Consider the following 21,419-nt stretch of genomic DNA (forward strand, 5'->3'; position numbering starts at 1 on the left):
CTTTACGATTGTTTAGATACATTTTACCCTATCTAGATTCGCCTTTCTTTAAATTCTGAGTGACAAATGTTACATCGACCGTCTTGTTTACATCAGTCGTATGCCGGAAACACGAGCCGCCACGAACTTTCACGTTGCAGAATGTTTCACATGTTTACTAGAAGATGGCGCCACCGGTCAAATACAATCATCATCATCGTTCACACGGTTGCGCCAGTTTCAAATATCAAATTTCACGTACGGTTTCACGGAACGGACCAGCTGCATCGTTCGTGAGTGCGGAACAGTGTGCTTGAAAAACGACTCGCTAAAATTCCCTATTGACACCATTGAGACGACTACATCACTGTTGCAAGTGTCATTATGGGCAGGGTTTGCGGCGTGCTTTCTCCGCCTAATTTTGAAATCGGGTTACAAACGTGAACATTTATCAATTATTATCTAGAAATCTAATACATTTTGACAAATTATTTGAATTGGTCTGGCCTCTAAAAGTAATTGCCGTCAATAGTGCCATTGTAACATAACCCCTAAACCAAGTAATGAAATAGTTAATTATCGACTTTTATTTAACTAGTTCTAAGTAGTGTGTGGCGCCGGCGACAACCGGAACCGTGGGGGGACACTCCTTCCCTAGGAGGAAATTCCTATAGGACAGCGCTTGTACAAACTCCCGGGGTCGCGGGAGGCAGCGGGAGACGGGGGGGCAGAGGAAAATGGCGCGGGGAGAATAAGGGAGTGTTGCAAGCTCACTGAGACGTGTGTGAACGTGTCCGCTCTGCCGAGCCAAGCGTAACATAGCCAACTTGCCAAGACGTTTAGCCCTTCATCTAGTGTACGCCGAGTTTGATAAAGACAGGTTGAAGATGGCACTCCCCTAATCCCCAATCTTATTAAAAAAGATATGTTCGAATGAAAGTCCCACACCGTGAACATCCTTTTTTAATCAACCTACGACGGCTTTAATCGTATGATCATTGAGCCCCTGTAGCGCAGAAAAACACGAGATTAACGTGAATTGTATTTAAAGGGCAACTCCGGTCCATACTTTTGATTTTGGGATTATGGCTGTTTTTAGCGCAGTCAGCGTCCCTAAATTGCAAGGTGTAATTTCTTTCTCGTTATTGTGCGTAGTTTTAAAAATATCGACGCCTCAAAGTTTTGTTTGGGGCGTTGCCGACAAAACTGAAACTAGCCGCTCGAGGCCCCGGCAACACTGGAAATCAGCCGCTATGTGGACGTGACGTCAGGATCGTTCTCGTTCAACGAGTATGCAGGCCGAGCGGCACCTGCCTCTGTTGCGCTCGCCGCCTAAAGATAGAAGGAAAGCTGATTTTGTTTTAATTCTGTACACGTGGTAGTTATCCAGCATATGTAGCAAGAGTTAGTGCGTATACCCAAAAGCTAGCGACTGAAAAACCCGTGAACTCTTTCGGTACCGTACTCGGCAGCTGTAATCGGGGCTCCGTGGATGGAGCGGCGTTGCTCTACCCCGCGTTGCCAGTGACGTGCAGTACTGGAGGCCCTCTCGCTTTCGCGCTCCGGACACGAAGCTTTGAGGCTCTCCGGCGCGGACCGCGGCGTCCTAACACACGTGTGCTGGGCTCTACACGTCTGTTTTAGAGCGCAGCTCTTAGGGGCCCGTTTCCAGCTTGAGCGGCGTCGGCGTCGGCGTCGGCGTCGCCGTCGGCGTCGGCGTAACCGCGCGGTGCATTGTGGGTAAATTTCCCCGCTAAATCTAGCGGAAAAATATCTCCGCTACATCTAGCGAAAAAACTTCCCCACTAAATATAGCGAAAAATATTCCCCGCTAAATCTAGCGGAAAAATTTCCCCGCTAAATCTAGCGAAAAAATTTCCCCGCTAAATCTAGCGTGAAATTTTCCCCGCTAGATTTAGCGGAAAAAATTCTCCGCTAAAGCTAGCGGAAAAATTTCCCCGCTAAATCTAGCGGAAAAATTTCCCCGCTAAAGCTAGCGGAAAAATTTCCCCGCTATAGCTAGCGGAAAAATTTCCCCGCTAGATTTAGCGGAAAAACCCCGCTAAATCTAGTGGAAAAATTTCCCCGCTAAATCTAGCGGAAAATTTTTCCCGCTAGATTTAGCGGAAAAATTCCCCGCTAAATCTAGCGGAAACTTTTTCCCGCTAAATCTAGCTGAAAAATTTTCCCGCTAAATCTTGCGGAAAATTTTCCCCGCTAAATCTAGCGGAAAAATTTCCCCGCTAGATTTAGCGGAAAAAATTCCCAGCTAAATCTAGCGGAAAAATTTCTCCGCTAAATCTAGCGGAAAACATTTACCGCTAGATGTAGCGGAAACATTTTCCCGCTAAATCTAGCGGGCAAAATTCCCCGCTAAATCTAGCGGTAAAATTTCCCCGCTAAATCTAGCGGAAAAATTTCCCCGCTAAATCTAGCGGAAAAATTTCCCCCCTAAATCTAGCGGAAAAAATTCCCCACCAAATCTAGCGGAAAAATTCCGCGCTAAATCTACCTGAAAAATTTCCCCGCTAGATATAGCGGAAAAAATTCCCCGCTAAACCTAGCGGAAAAATTTTTCTGGGGGGTCACGTAACCCCCCCCCCCCCCCCCCCGAGGTCACGCGACACCCCCCCCGCCCCGAGAACACGTGACCCTCAGTACCCTTCCCTCCTCCTCCTCAAGAGCTGCGCTCCAATTCGGTGTTCCAGGGAGTTGTAAACGGCTTTCATTTTTTTCGTTGTTTTTCCTTAGGGGCGTAAAAGCAAAATATGTTAGCTACGACACTAATTTACCCCATAAGTTCGTTTGGGTGGTGAATCTTATTTGTAAAAATATATAAAAAAAACTTGCCGCACTCAGAAAAAAAAAGTTCTGTAGGCAGACATTTTCTTTTCAAAGCTAGCAGAAGTTTTTGTGGGTTATAGAGGAAAACAAAAAACGTTAGTAAGGTGAAAATAAGACTTTCTTTCCCTTCCACGTTCCGACCCCACCCACATTTTTTTTTTAATTGGAATACATAGGATTTTAAATATTTCCTCCTTTACTTTTGACTGGGGCAAGTGTTTTTTTTTTTTTTCTGGCATTGTTAAATATTGTACTTGGCATCTTTCGAGGAACAACTGAGCAGTCTTGGGTGCACCGAGTTGCTCACTAAAATGAGTCTTGGAGTCCTCACAAGCAAATAAAGAAAAGGCTATACCGAAGCTACGCGGCCTACAGGTACAATCAACGGCTAAACATGCCAATCACAAGCCGAAGTAGTGGTGGGTAGCGGCTCAAAGAAGCGCACTTTACACTGCTCGACCGCGCAACGGGTGCGCCCGTCCGGACCGGAGGAAAAAAAAAAGAGAACGATCCTGACGTCACGGCCCAACGTTGCTTTAGCGATCGGCAACTCGCTGGCCGCCCGCTAAGGAGCAGCGGCTCGCGGCGGGTCGCATTTTTATTATCGGCATTTGTTGAGACGATACCAGTAATTTATTTCATTTTGAGTTTTGGCCGGAGTTGCCCTTTAAATTAGAACTCGGCTAAAGCACGCCCGATTGAAGGATTCCTAACTGAAACCTCCATGATGCAGGATATGACTACAGGGGGTATGGGAATTTGTACATTTAGCTTTCAAAAACTCAGCCTACTAAAACTTTAATTACACCCTGAAAAAGCTGTATCACAAAATTTCGAAGTAGTGATGAGTTTCAGAAGAATGCGGCGAGAACGTAAGAGAGAGGACAACACGAGAAAGCGCTGGCACGTCGTAACGCTGAGCTTTGCTTGGAATGATTAGTGTATAGACCTACCACTAGCTGCCTTTGGCTCCACTGCACTCGTCGAACGCGTTAGAACACGGAACGCAGACTCAGGTTCTTGGCTCTTGCATTCGACTGCGTTCGACGAGCGGAGTGCAGACAAAGGCAGCTAGCGTTAAGTCTACCCACTATTCAGTCCCCGCTCGATCACGCCTTTTCCTCTCTTTCAGTCTCTCGGTCCATAATTTCAATCATATTGCGTTGCAGTTCTTTTTTTTTTTTGTCAAAGTACTGTGAGTTATTTCTGTCATTTTTATTGTAATTATTATCAATAAAGCTGAAAATTATATCGCTAGCTGACACTATCAATGTATGGTGACCCGTGCAGTGCCCGAGCCAGTTGTCACGTATCCGCCCGGAGACATCAGGAACAACCGGTCAGGTATGATGTTGTCGACTTCCGTCTTAAGATAATTTATATCATGATGCCCTGATATGCTGAAGAAGGAAACTAATTAGGGCCTCAATCGGGGCATGAGGTCTTCCTGAGTTACCTCTTCATTGGTCTTCATTTTGTTTTAGAATTCACTCCACACTTTCGGGCCTAGACAACTCGAATCCGAATGAAGTACAAGCGTAAGGTTAATTGAACGCTGAATTTAGGATCACGTAAAATTTAGAGGGTACAGAAATAATGCGGGGCAATCCTGTATTGTTTGTATGGGCTGTGTAAAATCTGCTACAATTTCGAACGCGTACATTGCGCAATTTAGGCATCGTCCGCTCTCTTCGGTGGCAGTTTCTTGAGTCGTGAAAGTCTACTATGACAACGCACCGGCCATCTCTCAGAAAGAAGTCGCTGTGGAATAACGAATACGTCGATTTTATCGAAGCATCCCAGCGGAATCACCGAAGTCGCTTGGCACGACTCCGGCAAATACGTCAAGCATCTTCGTTGGACGTGATATCGTGATTTTCCTGTTTGTCCGTCGACATTTTTGTGGCATTTCAGAAACAGTAAATGCTGGTTTGCAATCGTTATTTTGCCATCATTTGCTTTTTTCGAACTGCTAACCACTGCCCCGGATGGCTTTGTGTGCCTGTTCTTGTGTGCTCTGAAGTATAAGGACGAGGACGAGCCACCCTGATCGATTGCATGATTGGTACCGACCAGGAAGCGGAGATACGGTGTAGAGATGATGCAGTTGCAGCGGAAACGCGCATGCGCAAAGTGGCTCAGTTTGTCGAAGCGGGCTGGACCATGGTCTACGCTGAACTGTAAACACGGTCGTTCGGGCACTTCTCGGCGCGGCCTGACGTGAAGCAGTGGCCGACAAACATCGGTTTGCACCAGCCCGCGTTTCGTTCGTCGACGTTGGAGTATAAACAGCCCTTTATGTTGGAGTTGTGTCGTCTCACGATTTCTAAAGTGTCCTGTTTGTACAGGCCTTCAGTTACTTCCATGTGCGGGAGTAAATGCCTCAGGCTAGGCAGTTTAATCGCCATCTTAGCCTTTGAAACGCACATCTGGGTAACTTTTGGTTTACAGTGTAGGATCTCTATGCAAGGCGAACGAAACTGGCGCTAACTAAACACGCCAATGTTCCAGACACTACAAATGGCGACCTTTACCTTCAGGGATGAGCGTGTAATTACTTGTTTTCTGCTAATGCGTGGAATCAAGCGATTTTTTCGCGTTGTGACGGCAGAAACAGTGGTTTTATTTCATTAATGGTAAAGATCAGACTGGTACCTAACAGCAAAAGTAACGCTTTACTGTACCTGGTATACATTTTTGGTAACAGCGTAACGACTAAGTCATATTTAGGACAAGGAACGAGCAAGATATTTTCCTTACTTTTTGAAGAAAGTTAATGAATAATGGCATTTAGTTACTTCAGGAAGGGAGCGTATACAACACAAGTACCGAACTTAGTTGTCACCCTAGATCACGCCTGTAATATTCAATAAATCATTATATCTAACAACGAGAAAACGCTAGATAGGCCATTAAAATATGTTCCCAAGGTATATAGTATAGCCACTGTATCCATAAATGAGCGGGATGAAAAGCAAGAACTATTAACGAGGACACTATTAGAAACGGCTATTGTGTCGTAACAACGACACGTTCAAAGTAACGTGAAATCACCGCGCTACTTTGAAGCTTAGGTAACGCGTTCTTTTGAATCGCGGTAACGAGTAGCGTACTTAGTTACTTTTAAAGTGGACAAAAAGTAACGGTATTTAATTAGTTTATTTCCGTCGCGTGCACATGTCCGGTCACAATGAACAAGAGATTGATGCCGTTTTTCAACTCCGAAACGAAACGCCCGAAGCTACAATGAGAGCACTGCGACTCCCCGCCACCGAAGGTTCGCGCTACCTCCAGTGATGAGAAGATGGTGGCGGCCATGTTCTGGGAAAATGAAGGCGTCATCCTTCCCCACTGCGTCGTGAAGGGCTTAACAGTAAGGCTACGTTCTACAAAGACGTCATGGAGAGAAAAAAAAGTTTTTTTCAGCTTCGGGAAAAAACATAAACGCAAAAGTGATATTTCAAGAAGTCAATGTTTGGGCCCATCGGGCAAAACTATATGAATGTTTTCTTCACACTACAATTTTAAGCTGCCTTCTCGCGCTCTTTACTCCCCTGGCCTTGCTCCCATCATTTTTTATTGACTCTATAAATATAGGAAGCTCTTGCTGGTTGAGTGTTCTCGAGGCACTTTGCTGTGTCGTCGGCAATATCCCAACGATGTGAACAGACCTTCAAAGATCAATTCTCAACAGCCATGCAATCGTCGTGAGGATGTAGCCAAAAATACGTACAACTACCTGAGGTAGAAGTCCACAAGCTTGGTAATCACAAGGATCTAACTTGGTAATAGTATTGTTTTGCTCTAATGCGTTAATTAGTGGCAGAGTACTTAGATTGTAACCATGGCTCGAGCAGGGGAAAAACGGAACGGACAGCACAAACCTCACCTTTTCCCTTCACTCTCGGGTTACCATGTCAGTATAGAGCCAGCTGGCCAGCCCGCTTCCTTCAGTTACAGATTATATTTATTTTGCGTTTTATGGCTTTTGTTTGGCTTTTCACGTAATTGCCAATGTCCTCGACTTGAGCATACCGTGGCGCGTATGAATCAAAGAAAAAGCAGTGAAGCCTAAATCTGGCACTTGTTTGGCGATCTAAACCCAGAAGATGCCAGATGACAGTCAAAGTACCAGCAGTGAACACTAGCTTTGGCACCTGTATGGTGAATTATTGTCAAGATATTCAGATTTTCACCAAAGGAGTTCAAGGTTGGCTCTACCTTTGCTTCCTCGGGCTTTCTGGAGCTTTAAATTTCCAGACAAAAAAAATGAAAGCCGCTTACAACTCCCTGTAACGCCGAATTAGAGCGCAGCTCTTGAGGAGGAGGAGGGAAGGGCACTGGGGGGGGGGGGGTTAAACTAACCAGGGGGGGTCACGTTACCTTGGGGGTCACGTGACCCCCAATGCCGATGATGTCATCACTGACGTCACTGATGACGTCATCAGTGACGATGACGATGCGGGTACCGATGACGTCATTAGTGACGTCACTGATGACTTCACCAGTGATGATGACGATGACGATGCGAATGTCGGTGACGTCATCAGTGACGTCGCTGATGACGTCATCAGTGATGATGACGATGACGATGCGGATGCCGGTGACGACATCAGTGACGTCACTGATGACGTCATCAGTGATGATGACGATGACGATGTGGATGCCGGTGACGTCATCAGTGATGATGACGATGTGGATGCCGGTGACGTCATCAGTGATGATGACGATGACGATGTGGATGCCGGTGACGTCATCAGTGATGATGACGATGACGATGCGGATGCCGGTGACGTCATCAGTGATGATGACGATGACGATGTGGATGCCGGTGACGTCATCAGTGATGATGACGATGACGATGTGGATGCCGGTGACGTCATCAGTGATGATGACGATGACGATGCGGATGCCGGTGACGTCATCAGTGATGACGATGACGATGTGGATGCCGGTGACGTCATCAGTGATGATGACGATGACGATGTGGATGCCGGTGACGTCATCAGTGATGATGACGATGACGATGTGGATGCCGGTGACGTCATCAGTGACGATGACGTCATCGGGGGGTCACGCGACATCGGCGGGGGTCACGTGACCTCGAGGAGGGGGCCACGTGACCTCGAGGAGGGGGCCACGTGACCTCAGGGGAGTCACGTGACTTCGGGGGGTCACGTGACCCCCCACGAGGTCACGTGACCTTGGTGGGGGGCTCGCGCGGTGCATTATGGGACATTTCCCATGATGCACCGCGCGGTTACGCCGACGCCGACGCCGACGCCGACGGCGACGCCGCTCAAGCCGGAAACGGGCCCCTAAGAGCTGCGCTCTAAAAAGTGGCCCGGAAAACTGTACCTTGGTACAGAGTGAATAAAAAGAAGAGTGGCGATGTTCCAACTTTTTGTTGCACGTGTTTTTTTATTAAATAAACCAGGGTACCTTAGAACTTGAATAGCCTCGTACAGCTGATATAAGATAGAGCTCAGAGGCGGGCAAGGTTGTTTCTGTCACTTCATTTGGGGAATTTAATTGCTACGAAAGCCTACGCAGACATAAACTGTTCACTGTTATTCGGTGGATTTTTGTTAATATGCGAATTGTATACGCTCCCTTTTTTCATGTGGAAAATAACTACACGCAATATATAATGGTTATAAAAAATAGCTGCTTAGGCTTCAATGGTGTTAAACTCGTCCCAGAATACGTATTAAGCGTGGTGACCAAACACAGTCTACGCCACTTACCAGCTTGATTTATATTAGACACCCGGAGTGGAACAATTATCCACTCCTTGCTTGTGTTCGTAGCTCTTCGTTGCAACTTGATTTATTATTCTTTTACGCTAAGGGTTTCGCTTTAACATAGCCATGTATTTGAACTGCAGAGTGGATCCTGAAATTTTTGATGGATGCGTCAAACTACCCCAGGCGAAACCGGTCAGGTGAGTGTTGTAAGGGATAAAAACCATGTCAACAACATTTTGTTTTTTCTAGGATTATACGTAAAAATTAACTAGATCCTGTTGTCATCTATACGTATAAAATAGAGCGATCCCATCGTGAACGTGGTACTAAACTTGCAAATTAGCACCGCACGTATCGTACTCTTGATTGCCATGGAAGGAGGGAGAATAAAATACCCCCCCCCCTGAAAAAAAAAACCCACAAAAACACAGGGACACAGACGAAGGGAAGCAGGACTAGGTGTGAATTACCGAAAAAAGGTGAACTGCAATTCTTGGACCTTGATCGCTATCGTTGTCGGGGGACCATGCGTGTTGTAAGTATACGCCTCGAACAAAGAAGGGCATCCTTCCTTTTGATTCCGCCCATTCGAAGGTTGTGGAAAGGGGCATAGCTAGTTTGTGCCTGGGGGTTTCCCTCAGAAAGTCATGTTGGCACAGTGCGCGAGGCAACTTTGATGGGCAGATAGAGCGCCTGCAGAAGGCTGGTTTTCCGCTGAGATCTTTGGTTGAGGTGGCAGAAAGTCTAATAAAAAAGATTAAAGGTAATGAGAAATCAAACGGCGATAGACCGACTTCGAGGACTGCTGTCATTCCATATATACACAATGTCCCGCACAGTCTAAAGACGGTGGCCATGCTACAATATTCCGGTAGTGTTTTCAGCGATCAATGAGATGACCAGAGAAATTCCCCACAGACGTCTTCAGATCCGTGCACTACAAAACACCAAAATGAGTACGTCGAATGCGTGACTAGCGTCGTTTACGAAATCCTCATGACGTGTGGTATGACATACGTCGGCCAAACGGGCAGGTGCGTGAATGATCGCACCCGCGAGCACGCTGACTCTACAAGAGCGACGCTTTCAGGGCATGTTGCAATTAATTGTAACAGATACTCATGCACACCGGCCTTCAATGACACTAAGATGTTGGCTAGATACAAAGATAAAGTGTCGCGAGAATTACATGAGGCATTTGAAATTAGGACCCGGGAGAAGAAATGTATAAGTTACACGTCCCTGTCTTTATCAACAGATAAGTTTGAATTTCTGAAATGCGGGCTGAGCAGATAGGGTTAACAAGTTTTTTTTTTTTCGTGGTTATATTAGCTTGTCAATTTTCAATAAATTTCAGTAGAGAGAGCGCATTGTCCTGTTTCCCTTCGTCTGTGTCCCTGCGTTTTTACGGCGCTGTTTTTCGTTTGCAATAAACAAACTGGCCCGAATCTCCTCTTTATTGTAGCAGCATCGGTGTAACCGCGGTCACTAAACGGGGTCCTCTCGCCTGCTAGATTTTGCGGGAAAATCACCCTCACGTTGCCTCAACACCAATTCAGTTTCATCGCTAAATTTAGAGGAAAAAATTAGGTCACAAGACTTCGTTCCACTTGACCTATACACAAATTCAGTTTCCGCGCTAGATTTAGCAGAAAAATTGTCGTTACGTGACCTCACTCCTACTTCAGTTTGAAGTTGTCAGTTTGTCAGTTTGAAAACAACATCAAGAGGTTGATTGTGCAGTCCGGGAGCCGCCCCCGCAAATCCCCACCCAGATCTTTCTCCTCCCGCCCTGCATGCATTCCCTACGTGCACAACACATCCCATCGTTTGAGTGCGCTTGCACGCAAATTGGACACCAGGGTTCTTTTCACCTGCAAATTCAAATTGGGTGGAATGTGCAAGCACCTCAACAATCCGAAACCTCCGACCTCCTGCACTAAAAAACACGCCCAGTGTTTCCGCCCCTGCGCGCGAGAGAAAGTGTGCAAGATCCCTCTTTCGTGCGGAGCGGAGTACATCGGTCAAAAGGGCCGATGTACCAACGACCACCTCCGTAAACACGCGAGGGAGATCACGAGCCCGCCCGAGGATTCCGTGCATCCGGTTGTTGTCCGTGCGAAAAACTGCCCCTCTTGCACACCCCATATCACTCAAACAAAAATCAAAGGGGGACACCGATCTCGATTCGGCAGAGAAATATTAGAATCCGCAAGCATCAGGTCGGCGACAACAAACCTCTCCAGCCCTTCCCTTTTACTCCAGGAGAGAGGGATTCGCTTCCTGAAAGGGTGGAAAGCCCCCCCCCCCCCCCCCCCCCCCCCAGCCCGCACGGCAATAGAGCTTAAAGGTTTGAAAAAAAAAAACAGCAAACAAAAAGAACCCGGGAAACCAGAGCTCTGTCCTTCCTTCTTCTCGCCCTCTGTTCTCACTGGACCCTCTGGTCCGTCTTGCGCTTTCCCCAAAACGTTCCGAGACGCCTACCCCCCTCTCCGCCCCCCCCCCCCCCCCCCCTTCGCCGCGCCACCGACGGCAAGAAGCGACGCGAGGTGTCATCCACGAGAAAGGTAGCACAGACCAGGCTCCCGACCGCCCGCTGTGTTCGCCCCTGCAACGGTCTCCCTGTGTTTCTTACATCTCCCCTCTTCCCCCTCCCCCTTTCCCCATCGCATCCCCAAGTTGAGCTCTGGGCGGCTAGCCGCCCCAGTAAATCTGTCGTTGCAGGTCGAAAGCTGTGTCGTCGGTTTCGTCCTCTTGTGTGTTTCTTTCGTTTTAAGTCAAGGTATAACAAGCACACACCATTTGCCTCTAAGGAGCAAGGAAGGCCTTACGTTACTTAAATTAAAGCCAACCGCAGACAAGCAAGAGGGGCATAATGACTACAAAACCTAGGAAAAGCAAGAAACAAAAAAGTCGTAAAAAGTAGAAAAGCGCCCAAAAAACAACAAGGATCAAGCTGAAGTAGAACAACACATGGCCTATTGACCTAATTCGTCTTCGTCCTTGTAGTTTTCGGCGCTTTTATATTAATTAAACTTCCGGGTGATTCAAGGAGACGGAAGGTTCTTTAAATCGACCGGAAAATTCGGTTTTTTAACCTATCACGCTACGACTTTGTGCAACGTTGCCCACAGATGGTGCATTTTTTTTTTTTTTTTTGTAAAATTTGCAAAGAACGAGCTTACCTGAGGAAAAAGTAAAGAAAGAAAAAGGATTAGCTCCTATGGAAACGCAGCGACGCCAACGGTCAGCAAACAACACGGCGCCGTTTCGCACGGGAGACAAGAGATGGCGCAAGCGGTCGCGACGCCAACTAACGCCAACTGCCGCCAACGAACGCGCAGACGACGCCGAGAGCCGACGTATCTAGCAGACAAGGAACTGCAGTTCCTTGTTTTTACCGCGCCTGTTTTTGTTTCTGCGACTGTCGCCGCCCGCGGAACGCGCTCCGCTTCTGAGTCGAAAAGATTGTCTGCTAAAGACGCTGGCTGTCGGCGCCGTATATGCTCGTTCGTTGGCGGCGTTTGTTGCGCCATCTCTTGTGTCCCATGCAAAAGGGCGCCGGGTTGTGTGAAGACCAGTGGCGTCGCTGCGTTTCCATAGGAGCTAAGCCTTTTTCTTTGTTTACTTTTTCCTCAGGTAAGTTCGCTCTTCGCAAATTTTACAAAAAAAAAAAAAAAATGCACCATCTGTGGGCAACGCTGCACAAAGTCGTAGCGCGATAGGTTAGGAAACCGAACTTTCCGGTCGATTTAAAGAGCCTGCCGTCTCCTTGAATCACCCGGTATAAACCAGTTGGTCCAATTAACCGCTTTGCTGCTGTAAGAAAGAGGAGAACATGAAAATAATGTTGTGGTTCTTCTGTCTTTCATTTTTCCCCGAGTTTCTGGGTTTCTCAGTAATGACGTAGCCGTTCTGTCATCTCGTAGTGTCTGATTCTAACTGGCATGCTCACAATCAACTTAGGCTCTGTGTGTGTTTGTGTATTGGGGGGGGGGGGGGGAGATAAACGTGGGCACCGTATAAAGGTTGGAACGTTTCCCCCCTCAGATCCATCGACCAGAGTTCACCAGCATCCGGAGTGCCCGTTAGTCACAAGGCATACATTCGTTCCAAACGACAAGAATAAACCCTGGTCGACGATTCTCTCCCAGTTCTGCCAGAGGAAACCACCGGAAATCCCTCAACCAGTAATGGGGACGGTAAAGAGCACCCGTATTTTTATTCAAATTAACTAAATTTACTTTACACCCAAGGTACAAAATAGGGATAAGGGATAGGAGAAAGCGCTGCATTTATACAGCCTTGACGAAGCCCCTGCACCTACATTTGTAAACTTGGCGAGCAGAAAAAGAAACACAATATTTAAATAGGAATTAACATATTATATTCGAGATATAATACATAGTTGTAGAGATAAAGATTGTATAACAAATTATGTTTGTGAGCTTCATCTGAACACTTTTATCGTTTAAAAAGTTCAATAGCCTAGCTGGTTTGTCTGTACAGAAGCGTCTGTAGCCCGTAGTTTATTCTATAAACTACGGGGCACTCTCCGGGACTTGACGCTGCACACTGTGTAAACAATATTTTTTCTTCCAATTAGGTGTTCGTTATAACGAATGATTTCTAAATTTAAGAGATTCGCATATATTGTAGCAGATTTATAATTGTAATACATATTTTTCGTGATTTTATGCTTGCGGAAGAGTGGTCCAGTGTGCGAATAATACGAAGCGCCGTCTACGACACAGATGCTTTTTTCTGCAACAAAGACAATTTACGTATGTTTTACAAGCAGTAGTTCCCCGAGCCTGTGACAACAATATAAGCGAGAATCGAATAGGGGCATTCTAAATTAAGAGTTTCACATTGGGTGGTAATGACATACATTGATGAAAATATTATTTATGTTTTTCGAGTATCAGAGAAAGGCTTTGAATATGAGCGTCTTATAACATGTACTCGTGGAATACTACGTCTAATATTTTCAGACTAGTTACCGATTCAATTTCACATGCGTTTAATATTAATCTAGCAGTGGCATTGCACAATGTTTTTTTATATGAATATATGCACTTTAGTTTTATTTTCATTTCTTCTCAAATATTATCAAACAGTCTGCGACACACCTTTTTTAAGGCATAGTTATTTGAATCAACAACAAGCCTATCAATGTTATTTTCTGATTAAAAGGATACTCGGATCATCGAAATAATTTTTAAACACATATTCTTTAGAAAAAAGAACATAAAAGACTGGAATAGGTCTGTAATTGGACAAGCCATTTCTCACTCCCGATATATGAAAAATACATTAAAGTATGCATATCCTTACTAAAAAAAAAAAAAAAAAACACAGAGGAGAACGACAAATTGAATAGGGAGTTAAAATAGAAAGTCGTATCAAAAATGTATTTCTCACCAAAAAAAAACAAAAAAAAACTACTGAGTTTAAAAATTTCGAGCGCATGCGAAACGTAATTTTCCTCGTAAACATCTTGTAACGCTAAAAAAAAAAGACGTCGAACGAAGAAAACGTAATCGCAGTAATACGAAACAATTGTATTGTTCAATGCAGGGTGCGCTTGAAAAGCTGCACCCGGCATTGCTTTTTTTTTTTCTGCAGCACCATATTTGCGACTGTTAACCTGTATGAATGTTAAGCACCTCTGTTTAACAGCCTAGTATAGTACCAATCCGTCTACTCTCCCGCATAGCACTTCAAGAGGCAGTTACTGCTAACAGGGGTCGCCATGTGCGAATAAATAAAGAGACCGAAATTATTTCAGAATATATACCCCGAAAAATCGCCTGGCATAGAGAGTTTGTGAAATGCAATGTAAACGCGAGTTAGACTTTTCTAGTAGTTCTGGTGTCACCAGTGTCAACTGGCGTCTTTGGTTTAGGTATATAACTATGACACTCCCGTGGCAAGCAAGAGAAAAGCCAAACTTCGGCCATTTTTCTGGCTTTTAGAATCAAGGTAGATACATTGATTCTGGCACCATGAAACAAAACCCTCTAGCTTAACGTTAATCCCTTTGAATTTGTAAACTTAGACCTTAGACTTTTTTGTGTATGCTGCCTGGGACATCTTGAAAGTATTAGACCTTGAAAAGGTATCAATCGAAAAATAAAATTATTAAACGGAGAATAAGGAATCTCCAGTTTCCACGTTTTATTCACAGGGTTATTTTCTAATCATTTAGTTTATCACCGGGGGTCGCCGACCCGCGGCTTGCTAGGAAGTGTTATGCGGCCCCCGGCACGACACCATGGAACCCCTCCCTCACACATGCCCCAAGGACCACACGGCAGTACTGACCTTAAATGGGGTTAGACACGAACAAGGAGCACTTCCAATTGGCATTGTCCGGTATCTTTATATTTGGTCAGGGAATAACTTCGCTTCCTTTTTGGCTTTACTTCGCCTGCACCCCCCCCCCCTACACACACACACACCTACACAAGCACCCACTCCCCCCCTTCGCGATAAAATCTTTTATTGATAAACAAACATTAGAAAGCCTGATATATTTAAAAAGGATGACGTAAAAATGGAAAATAAGTTTAGGAAAAATATTGCAGGTACTGTAGTTCCTTTGATGACAAGGTCACTGATGAAGCACTGAGGAAGCATTCCCTTTTGATGCGATGGTCTGAGGTTAAAATATTTGACCTGTTTTCTTGTCAGGATACACCCTCTCCAGATTCCTGTGTTGCTAAACGACACGGCGCCTTCACAGTCTTTCTCATGCACGGCGAAATCCCGCCACTCGCCTGTTGCGATCGATGCACCACTACTTCATGATGTACGCTAAAACCCCGGGCTGTACATGCACTGGCTAAATTTCTCATCTATAGTTGAGGCTCTACACGCCCGTTGCGGCTGACTAACGTCCGGCTGTATAAACATACACACATCATTATTTGTCTCTTTATTGTTTTCTATTATTTTTTATTATCATCTCGAATAACCTTTTTTGTAAAAATATTCAAATACAATTGCATCACCCGCTGTTTCTCATTTGCGGTCGTGCTTCCCCTTAAGTTTTAATTTTTAACCTCATACTTTCCTTTCTTCATCTTTTTATTAAAAGGCGTGATGAAAGTAGCGCTTGTTTCAGTTCAGCCTTACACTTGTTTTTTCGTCTTTCGTGCTAACTGTTTTGGGTCCTTTTCTAACTCCTGCGATGGGTTTTCCAAGTATACTCGGACATATGTTATTTTGCCACAGTTGATAGTATTTATGCGATACAGTTCATGTTCTAGATATTAATTACTTTATATGCTTAACGAGTAGTAGTACTTATTCGTGCTTTTTTTTTTCTCAGTTCGGACTAAGGCCACGCAGGTGCACTGTCTGCTGCGTGACCAGGAACGGAACCAATACTCACTACACAGTGAAACATATTTGGCCGGGAGCACCATGTTCTGAACGAATGGTAAGTGACTCGAACATTTTAAGTGCGATAGTGTTGTTTTTTTTTTCTACTCATGTGTGTTAACTCCACTTGTGTCATCCGAGGGCGAACAAAACAATTTACAGTGTTTTTTTTTGTTTTTTTAACGTTTTGTTTGTTTGTTTTTTACAAACGAACTGAGACGAGTGGAAACATTTTTTATATGGATAGAATGTACATATATACTATTGATATGTCAAGTACCTACAGCACACATTTACGCGTTTCATGGCGTGGCTCAAGCTTGTGTATACCCCTTTCAGATTCTCAGTCATTTCAACAGACGCTCAAGACCGTCAGTCGTCACACACGCTCTTCCCTGACTCTGCCAGGAACCACGACTGTTCGGGCTTCCCGGAATTCAGTTTTTTCATACACATTAGGGCTTTGTGGCGATTAACAATCTTGTTAACGCGTAAGGCAATGACTGAGAACCCAGGCGGCGATTTTCTCTGAGTACTTACTAAATCATGTTTTGTTGGCCGCTCATGGCAAGATTGCAGAGACCCTTCTTGGAGAAAGGTACTGAAGAGCTTGTGCTAGGTCATTTAAACGGGCAATATCTGCGCAGTTATTACGTGCGAGTACATACAGTATAATTATAAATTTTGTGTGCATTAAAAACATTTATTTTTTTAATTTTTGTGGCCCTTTTAACCGAGCTCATCGCCGGTTGAAAAACAAAAAAGCCTTTAAAAACTTACATGACTGTGACATGCAAGGTCATAAACGCGTGCGCGTACGTTCAATTTAGAATACGCAAAGACCCGATCAATGGAAAAATTGAAAGATCATAGACGACAGAAAAGCATAGAATAAGACTAGAGCTCCTAAAACTTATGTCCTAACAGACATTGATACCTCATCGTTCCTGTCCTCATCGCATTATTAATGAAGAAAAAATGCAACGTTGGAAGATTGTATTATTTTGACCTAAACAGAAACAAAAAATAATTGAGATGCACAGTATTTTTCGTTTTACAAGATTTGAGGTTTCTGCACTATTTTCCTCTAAGAGCTGGCTTACTGTTAGTCATTCCGGAATCCTTGACCAAAGTATAAAGGGCATTAACTAGACGCCATTTTTGAGGGCGATGTATAGAGCGGGTGCTCAGAACGAGCTTCCTTTAATAGGCTGCTAAGACCGGTAGTCTTGATGATGCGGAATGCACATTGCAAAAGTGCTGTAAAGCCCGCTGTGAGCACGCGCTTAGCAGTCGACCACACAGCTACGTCCGCCAGAAAATACTCCCTATTAAACCACCAGAGGCCGTTTGTTTACATCCGTGAGTCCAAAGTATTTGCATTATCTACAAACTTGGGGAGGGGGGGGGGGGGGGGGGGGGGGGGGCGGGGCATGTAGAGCGCAGAGCTGTTCGCCATTTGCGACACGTGCTTGCGCAATCTTGCAGCCTAAGATGCTGTTGCTTCCTCTTCGTGCTCTGCTCTTAGTTTTTTTTATGGCTGCATCTGACCACAGCTTCGACCATTGCTCACGCACCTGATATTACGATTAGGCGCGCCGAGTCTTCAATCCAAGTTAAATCTATGTGTACACACTAAAACGTGTCTGTTCTTCTGTCGCTAAATGTACGTGGTTGTCTAAGCCCTTTGATCTACGTAGGATATCAGCCGAATAACGAGCCTAGTGTCTAGACGAGCTAATACTCTGTTCACCCTTAACCTGAGACTGCAGCCGAAGCTGCAAGAGGGAACTAGCCCACGCTCCTGGCGTTGATACGTGTATTTTGGGCGCGAGTGCTCGTTCTGCGTAAGAACGCTTGAAAACAGAGATCCCAAGCTCTCGTGCTTGTAGCATTGGCTGCACTCTAAGCTTAAGGGTAGACAGAGTATAGAAACCCGCACTTTTTCAAAAATACAACCTGTACTCACACACAGCTATACTCCGTTCACACTCAAGCTGAAACTAGAAGCTCCGCCTTTAGCGCGAGCTTTCTTCCCTTGCTAACATAAGTATGGACGCGCAGGCACCCCCAACCAAAGTACTACGAAAGCCAGCGAGCTCGCGCTGAAGCCGGAGCTTCTATTCTCAGCCTAAAGGCCTGTTCTCACATACAGCGGAGCGCTAAGCTAGCGCTACGTGAACGATCTAAAGAGCGCTCATGTGGCGCTTCCTAGCGCGTGACTTCGTTCTAATATAGCGCGCAATCAGCGTGTCTGTCTTGTTAGCGTTTGAGTAGCCCCTTATTAGCGCTTTTTGTTCAGCGGCTATTGCTGCGGATTAGCGCGTGCATTGCGGTTCCGGTTCTTGTGGTTGGATGTGCATCAACAGTACCATAACGGACATGTGGGACGCTGAAATAGAAACGCGACAAATGCCCTTACATACGATATTAGTGCATATGTGTGTGGACAACTTAACGCCCAGAAGAGCCTTTAGTTATAGACTTGAGCGTGTTGGTAATCGACATTGAATTAAAACGAAAGAAACACACAAGAGGACGAAACAGGCGACACAGCTTTCGACTTGCAACTACAGATTTACTGGGGCGTCTCGCCGCTCAGAGCTCGACTTGGGGAGGCGATGGGGAAAGGGGGAGGGGGATGAGGGGAGGTGTAAGAAACACAGGGAGACCGTTGCGGGGGCGAACACAGCGGGCGGTCGGGAGTCTGGTCCACGGCGTGGTCTGGTCCGTGTCGTCTCTCTCGTAGATGACACCTCGCGTCGCTTCGTGCCGTCGGGGGCGCGGCGGAGAGCGGGGGGAGGGGGGGGGGGGGGTCATCGGAATTCCCCGGGGAAGGCGCAAGACGGACCGGAGCACCAGAGGGTCAGGCGAAAACAGAAGGCGAGAAGAAGTAAGAACAGAAGCGCAGCTCTTAGGCGCCCGTTTACGGCTTGAGCGGCGTCGCCGACGCCGTCGTCGTTGGCGTCGGCGTCGGCGTAACCGCGAGGTCACGTGACCCGTTCCCCGATGTCACGTGACCCCCCCTGAGGTCACGCGAAACCCCCCCCCCACCCACCCCCCGAGGTCACGTGATCCCCCTGAGGTCACGTGACCTCAGGGGGGTCACGTGGCCCCCGTGAGACCACGTGGACCCCTTGGCGGAGTAGTAGGCAGGATGACGAGGTGAGGAGGAGAGAGGAGGGGTATACCTTTCCCTCAGTACCCTTCCATTCTCCTCCTGAAAAGCTGCGCTCTAATTCGGCGTTACAGGGACTTGTAAACGGCTTTCATTTTTTTAACTGCGTGCCTTTGAAACCACGGTCACGCATATCAAATAGAAGGCTATGAGGTCGTATAGCCAATCAATCAGTCGCTCGAAGTCCATGACTCTGGATCGTCTGCCCGACCCTTTGCTTGGAGAGCGTCACTTTTACTTCCTCTTCTTTCAAGAAAAACAGCAACGGAATCACCATGCACGCACGGTTCCGCAGCAGCAAGCACGGTACAAGTGCGCTGCTGAAGCGCTAACCGAGCGCCTACTGAAGCGCTTCTGAAGCGCTAATTGAGCGCCTACTGGAGCGCTTCTGAAGCGCTAACCGAGCGCTACGTCACGCGCAAGTCGGTGCCACATGAGTGCTGCTTCCTGCGCTTATGAAGCGCTAACTGAGCGTTCCCCTCTATGTGTGAACCGGCCTAGCTTAACGGTGAACGGAGTGCAGTCATGGTGTTGCTTGCTTATTTTACATGCACGGACGCCATCTTGAAATTGGGTTGTCTTTCGTACACCGTCGTTTGGTTGGCACTATGGGTAGCTATGGTGCCCGAAGCGCGTCTTTGACTGGTGTTTTTAGCAGGTCCTAAAGAGTAGCCCACCGTTTTCTGTCTGATGATATCAAGAAACTGTCTCGCGGTTGCCTGTCGCAATCATGGCGGTAGTACAGCAGCACAGGTGAATGTGGCAGACGCCTGTTCTGCTGCAGGTGGCTCTGCAGACAGACGTTTATGGGAACCAATACAGACGAAATGGAACGCCGCCGAAATACCCAAGCAAAACCTCTATGCTCGGCCAGTGTCGTGCCAGTGTCGGCCAAAACTCGGTGCCCCAATATTGGCAGGATGCACAGTTTTGCACCTCAGCCCGATATCCGGCAGGTATTACCGTACCGTAATTTCAGCCCGGGCCTGGTATCGGCGCGTTATCATGCGAGCAGTGTACGAATCGGACTGTCGCCCGAGTATCGGCCGGACGTCGCATATACGTCTGGTCTGTATCGGCCGGATGTCGTATTAGTATGCTCTGTATCCGATAGAGACCCTTGCGTCCGTTAGTTTTTTTCGCCAGGAGTTCTAAAGCCAACCTCCAAAATCGGGACATATGACACCATGATGCAGCCGGCTCGTGTGACGCATTTGTTTACCTCTTCGTGTCCACTTCCAATGCATGGTCTAGATAGGACGGTAAATACACCAGTCGGAGGCCAGTTCCAACCACCGTAGCGTAGGTCACAATAATTAATTCACCGAGAACTTTAAATAAATGCTGACGTGCAGACAGTATTAAGTATATATCTTTATAATTTGCCCTCGTACCCAGCCACATCGTTCGCATACCTGGTATACGAAACAAGAAAAGGCAAGGCATTCCAACCTAAAACAAATATAAAATTTAAAAGAGTCGAGAAATGATTGAGTGAGTCGCCATCTACACCTGACCACTTTCAAGGGTCGAGGCGACAGTAAAACAATTTTTTCCCTAAACCGGGCAGTTAATAATCGCAAAGCCCGTACAAAAAAAAAAATATGTGTATTTATTTTTGAACAAGTTGTTATTTTATGAGATGAAATTTAGGCAGGGATTCCAAATGGGTCCAGGAAAACTGTTGGAGGGACTCTTGAAAATAAAGGGTTAGTTAACAATGAAAAGTTCGCCCAAAACTTAACATCAATCAAAGAATTAACATTTTAAATATAGAAAAGCAAAGTTACAGAATAAAGGAGCAATTCTTGTACATGCATAATTAAAACAAAAAGATACAAAACAGATTAAAAACTCCAGAAAAATAACATTATATTATTCCAATTCAGAAACACAGAAAATTTGTCAATATAAAAACTTCCGACAGTTATGAACAAAAAAAAAAGACAGAAAAAAAAAAGTCAGTTGCTGTTTATGTGTGTGTATTGGGTATTTCCGTGTGAACGGTTGATAGTGTGTGTATTTAAGACCAGGACAAATAGACCCAAATCATGCTGATGAATCATAGAGACTTTATGTGTAAACGTATGTTTTTTTGAACAAATGAAAATGTGACACGGCACTTAGTTTTTGTGAAAGGAAGTTTCATGTTTTGTTCGTGATGTAATTAAATGTGAACGCGCCATACTTAACACTTGCGCATGCTATAGGCAGTGACACTACAGAATAATAACGCAAGGGATATATGATGTTTTGATGCGTAAATTTAATCGATGAACATG

General features: G+C 45.8%; 1 protein-coding gene across 1 annotated transcript in view; it reads left to right on the forward strand.

Moving 5' to 3' along the window:
• Window positions 1-21,419, forward strand: part of LOC120844277 — a 29,543-nt gene that overhangs the window by 1,276 nt on the left and 6,848 nt on the right. Inside the window, exons 2-5 of the mRNA XM_042293324.1 lie at window positions 4,114-4,167; window positions 8,711-8,767; window positions 12,621-12,772; window positions 15,907-16,017. Coding sequence (XP_042149258.1) covers window positions 4,114-4,167; window positions 8,711-8,767; window positions 12,621-12,772; window positions 15,907-16,017 — 374 coding nt within the window. The remainder of the gene's footprint in view (window positions 1-4,113; window positions 4,168-8,710; window positions 8,768-12,620; window positions 12,773-15,906; window positions 16,018-21,419) is intronic.

The sequence above is a fragment of the Ixodes scapularis genome, unplaced genomic scaffold (assembly GCF_016920785.2).
Source record: "Ixodes scapularis isolate PalLabHiFi unplaced genomic scaffold, ASM1692078v2 PGA_scaffold4__175_contigs__length_147842914, whole genome shotgun sequence".
Classification (NCBI taxonomy): domain Eukaryota; kingdom Metazoa; phylum Arthropoda; class Arachnida; order Ixodida; family Ixodidae; genus Ixodes; species Ixodes scapularis.